The 5,589-nt window shown below is 34.9% G+C and overlaps 1 protein-coding gene across 2 annotated transcripts; it reads left to right on the top strand.

Moving 5' to 3' along the window:
• The first annotated feature begins 1,246 nt into the window (after nt 1–1,246).
• On the top strand, nt 1,247–5,146 carry LOC131168383 (rop guanine nucleotide exchange factor 7-like). 2 transcript variants are annotated; one of them, XM_058127757.1, is made up of 7 exons: nt 1,247–2,287; nt 2,390–2,506; nt 2,667–2,821; nt 3,227–3,301; nt 3,384–3,674; nt 3,942–4,298; nt 4,391–5,146. In XM_058127757.1, the coding sequence occupies exons 1-7, from the start codon at nt 1,690–1,692 to the stop codon at nt 4,907–4,909; spliced, it is 2,112 nt and encodes a 703-aa protein (XP_057983740.1). In that variant the 5' UTR covers nt 1,247–1,689; the 3' UTR covers nt 4,910–5,146. The 2 variants fall into 2 exon arrangements, with proteins under 2 accessions (XP_057983740.1, XP_057983741.1); XM_058127758.1 differs by lacking the exon at nt 3,227–3,301.
• The last annotated feature ends 443 nt before the right edge of the window (nt 5,147–5,589 follow it).

A 5,589-nucleotide genomic window follows, 5' to 3' on the forward strand; every position in this document is an offset into this window, starting at 1 on the left:
ACAGTTATATATATGTTGCAACATGCAAAGTGCGGAAGCCTTAAGCCAAAATGACAATGTGTAGAAAATTTTTGTTATTTTAAGTTTGAATGGTATCGCAACATCTAAAAGTGTCTGAAATTGCTGGAGGTGATAATAATAACATTGGTTTCATAAAGTCGGTTCCAAACTATTATTTTTCTAAGTGTATTTAGATCACTTAATTACTACCTATTGATTGGTTTGTAGACTAATTTTAAATTCGGTTTTAATTTATCTTGACAATATAAAAATAATAATAATGTTAACTTTTTATGAGTTCATGAAAAATAATAGATAAAAAATTATTTTCAAAATAATAGGAGTATGGGCTATATATATTAGATCGAGTGAAGTATGGTTTTTAAAGATTTTACCCATTCAGATAAGTCGAAATAAAATTTTTTCATTTTTATTTAACTAGGGGCCAATTTTTAAGTAAGTAAAATTAGATTCGTAAATATCTATCAATATCTTCTAATTTTTTTTTTTTTAAAATGTTTGTAAATATCAAGTTCTTTTGATTAATACTCCAATTTTACTTTTTAAAATATTCCTATGTAATTTATAAAATTTAAATTTTTAAAATTATTTATTCATAATTATAAACTATTATCGTAAAATTGGAGTAAAATAATTTATGCTCCAACGAAAAGAACTTTTTACAAAAAATACTTATTTATAAAAATATTTATAGAAAAATAATTTTATTTAGTATAAGTATTTTTAGTATATTTATTTTTAAAAAATATTTATTTTTTATTTTTTTCTAAATAATTACTAATTCAATTGTCGAAAAAATTGAGAAGCATATTCAAAAGCCTTGGAAAAATATTTGATAATTATAATTTTTTACAATTATAAATTAGAACACATTTTGAGTTATTAATTTCGAATTAAAATATTTTATTTTTTTAATTGGATATAAAACATTTTTATTTTTAAATATATATATGCTTGATAAATCTCGAAAGAAGAATCTGCGATATTTAATTAGATAGGAAGCAAATCTTGCAGTTTGGTCTTATGAGATTTGCTTACGCTCTTACCATACGTCACCACCATAAGTGCAAATCTCGCAATAATAACTTGCGAGATTACGTGAGCATCAAATTGGGAATTTTTTTTTTTCAAAAAAAATATTATTTAATATTTTATTTTATTTTAATAATAAAATGAGAAAAAACTCTCTTTCTCATTGTATTTTTTTGTCAAGTCTTTTTCTTTATTTTGTGCGAACGCGGTCCAAAGAATCGTCCTGATTTTCGAACTCCTATGTTATGCACGATTCTCGCGATATTTTTTAAATGAGTATGTATAGTTAAATACATTCACAGTTCACAAAGTTTAAGAGGATTTTGTTTACGCAAAGCTGACAGACAGAAAACGAGAGAGAGAGAGAGAGAGATGGAAAAAGGCATTTATAACAGTAAATGGTAATGGCGTAATGCTATGCCTGATTAAAACCCAGAGCAGGGGAAGGAGCGTTTATGGTATGCTTGAAATCTGAGGAATGAAGGGGCTCATGTTACGGCGAGCTTCAGAAACCATGGGCCATGGTTACCTTCTCTCTGCTCATATAAATATTCGGCATCTCCCTCACAAGAAAATCTAAAATTTACTCTCTATTTTCTCGTTTACCCCTTCAAGATCAGTCATGGTTGAGACCATATGGATAGAGCTCCCCTCCACCAAGAACAGGGACGAGAACAACAGCAACAAAAGCTCGGAATTTGCCTGCCATTGGTGAAGCTCAGACGGTCTGGTAACCTGAACCTCCCATTTTCAATTTTGGGCTTTTGGGTCTGTAAATCTCTTCGGCGCTTGCGTTGCAGAGTTCGATTCTCGAATGGGCTTTGCTTTAGAAGGGTAGGGTTTGATGGTATGGTAGTGAACAACTCTGTTTTCTGCGCTTCCCCTGAAGAAGAAAAAGTTGCAATGGAGGGTGTGATCGAGAAGAATGAAGGAGCGGAAGAGAGGAAAGGAGAAGGATCTATTGAAAATGGAAGTGAAATTGGGGCTATTGTGGGTTTGAAAGAAAAGGTGTCTCGGGAGAGCAGTTCGAGCTCGGAGTTTTTGACATCCGAGGCGACAGGGAACGAGGAACAGAGCCCTAGCAGCTCGGAAGGGTCATTTTCTCCCCCTTCCGTGGGTTGGCCTCTTGACAAGTCCGAGGCAAATCATTGTCGTTGTTCTAATATTGCTCAAGATGCAGAGAAACCCCATTTCGATGATAGGAGGTTAGAGAAACAAGGTTCAGCAATTCCAGGTATTATATTCAAACGAGCCTTCTTTCCCTCCTTCCCTCCCACTTTTTTTCCCTCTCATGTTCAACAATTTGGTTCTTGTTTCTTTTTGGGGGTTTGAATAGAGATTGAGATGATGAAGGAAAGGTTTTCAAAGCTGCTGCTGGGAGAAGATATGTCAGGTTGTGGAAATGGTGTCTGCACAGCATTGGCTATTTCAAATGCCATTACTAATCTTTGTGGTAAGCTACCTAATCGCATGTTTTTTTTCTAAAGGTTTTTTAATGGGTGAATTATATATTTGCTTTATTTTGGTGGGTTTCAATTGTGCTTTTATCTGCAATTAGTGCATTCTCTTTTTTTTTTTATGGTTATGGCATTTTATTTTTATCCAATCTGTAGCTACCCTGTTTGGGCAATTGTGGAGATTAGAACCTCTACCACCTGAAAAGAAATCAATGTGGCGTAGAGAGATGGAATGGCTTCTTTGCGTTAGCGATCACATTGTTGAGTTGATACCCTCATGGCAGACATTTCCAGATGGAAGCAAAATGGAGGTAACCCTCCTGGAAAAATGTTGCTGCTGGTTATCAAATTCTGAAATTTGATCCGTGTAGTATTTGTTGTTATTAGAAGATAAACTATTTTTTTCAAAACCATTCTCCATATAAAATATACTATTTATGGTGGTAATTACCAGCCTAGCGTCCCTGTTCTAATACTGGATCATTCTTAGTAATAAAATTGAGATTATTATATAATTCTTCAGTAATAGTGAAACAATTACTTCTGTAACTTTAAGTAAAAGAATTTTGTTTTACTCCAGTTCTATCCCGTGTTTTCTTATTGGTAAACAAATAGTGCAAAGGTGAGATGAACTGTTACTACTTAGCAACTCCTCACATAAATAAGTTAATTAAGGTTTAAATTTGTTTTAATGTTTCTTTTATAACACTTAGCAGGTCATGACTTGCAGACCCCGATCAGATCTTTATGTCAATCTTCCAGCTTTGCATAAACTAGATAATATGCTTCTCGTAAGATTCAGTGACACTTGTTTCCTCATATGCTGTTTCTGGTTCAAGGTAAATTCTGATCCTTCTTAGCTTCTTTTGGCAGGAAATATTGGATAGTTTTGAAAACACAGAGTTCTGGTATGTTGACCAAGGGATTCTAGCCCCAGATGCTGATGGGTCGACCTCTTTCCGGAGGAATCTTCAGCGTCAGGAGGAGAAATGGTGGCTACCCGTGCCTCGAGTCCCTCCTGGTGGCCTCCATGAAGATTCAAGAAAGCAGTTGCAGCACAAACGTGATTGCACAAACCAGATACTAAAAGCTGCCATGGCTATCAACAGTACTACTTTATCTGAAATGGAAGTTCCTGATTCATACTTAGATGTTCTTCCAAAGGTATGAAAATCCAAAAAAAATTGTTTATGCATATTTGGAAACCAGGAATTTGAGCCTTTCATTTGGAAGTGTGCATTTGGTGAGAATTCAATACAATCACGAGTCTTGTTGAATTTCATACAGCACCAAATTCAAAGTGCAGTGTTCTTGTATGATGCCACTGGGATTGTCATCGAATTGGCATATAGAGTCAATCCCTCAAATATTTAGTCTTGAAGTATAATGTCATTAAATGAGATACGATTTCATGCTTGAATTTGGTTTCAGAGCGGGAAAACCTGTTTGGGCGATCTTATCTATCGATATATTACATCAGATCAGTTTTCCCCCGAACGTCTGCTCTGCTGCCTGGACTTGTCCTCTGAACATCAAGCTCTAGAGATTGCCAACCGAGTGGAGGCTTCAATCTTTGTGTGGCGCCGAAGAACTGTATCAAAGCCTATAAATAGCACAAACCGATCTGCATCAAAGTCCTCATGGGAAATTGTAAAGGAGCTAATGGTTGATGCAGAGAAGAGGGAATTGCTTGCGGATCGAGCTGAAAGCCTCCTGCTTTGCTTGAAGCAACGATTCCCTGGCCTTCCCCAAACAACTCTAGACATGAGCAAAATCCAATACAACAAGGTTAAGTTCTTTGTTCCAATTGAAAATTTTTCTTTTCTTGTATATTTTTTTTTTCTCATGCTGAAAATAGATCATATTTACCCCCTCTTTAGGATGTTGGAAAATCCATTTTAGAGAGCTACTCAAGAGTTCTGGAGAGCTTGGCATTTAATATTGTAGCACGCATAGATGATCTACTATATGTGGATGATTTGACCAAGCATTCAGATCAATTCTCCTCTATCTCTAAAGTTGGTATCATTGCCCGCAAGAGTGTTTCAGTTTCATACTCGGTGCCCATCCCGAGCACCCCATATAAAACAGCTTATACCACACCAAGCTTTTCACCAGGAAAGCTAGTTAATCCCAGTAACGGAGATCGGTCACCTTCAATTAGCAGCAGCAAGCTGCCCCATTGTGGCTTTGGCGTGAAAAAGGTTTTGACTGATTATCTTAATATGGATATAAAAGCGAACGATTGTGGAAACCCTATTGAAGGATCAGATCCAATAGACGCAATATCAAACATAATTCAACGAAGACAGGAGTTTTGGATGGAGATAGAGTCCATCGACTCTAGGAAAGAGGCTATCAGCTCACCCACAAAGGACTCTGTTGCTGTGGAGGAATGAACTGTGAAGTTTAGCCTGTCAAACTAATTCTCTGAGGTTGTCTCTTGAACCTACTACATGTACGTTTTTCACAGATATAGAAAGTGTATTGAGAGTGGGGAAGTTCACCAGAATATTTAAATCCTGTTGTGAACTAATGCCCTAAAATATAATTTTCTGTACTTGATGTTTCATGTGCACATCTATTATAATGTTCAAAATCTGGGTTGAATTTAAATTCAAAAATTAGTTGTGCTAGTATTCTTGTATGCACAAGATAATTTTTTTTTTTTTTTTTTCTCTTTACCATTTTCACTTTATTTTTCCCAACATATTTCTATCAAGGTTGAGGGTCTTGAGGCATTCAGCTCTCCCTATTCGAAAACACCATTTTAAGTCCATGAAATATTATGATTATTTTCTGTTATCCTCAAGGCACATCATATGTTCTGGATTATTATTTTATCTTGAAAATTGTATGAAGACCATGTTTTGTTATTTTTTTTAATTTTTTTGTTTTTGCTTAAGTGGAACTTTATATATAGGCTCTTCATTGGTATTATTCTGCTTTTGACATCTAAAGTGAGGGTATTTATTAAGTGCAGAATCTATGTACAAAGGTTTGAATAGATGCATGTGTAATAACTTGTCCTAAAACTTCCTTCTTGAGCCACTCAAGTGTATTTCCTTGATGTATATAT

This window comes from Malania oleifera, chromosome 11 (genome assembly GCF_029873635.1).
Source record: "Malania oleifera isolate guangnan ecotype guangnan chromosome 11, ASM2987363v1, whole genome shotgun sequence".
In the NCBI taxonomy this organism is placed as follows: Eukaryota; Viridiplantae; Streptophyta; class Magnoliopsida; order Santalales; family Ximeniaceae; genus Malania; species Malania oleifera.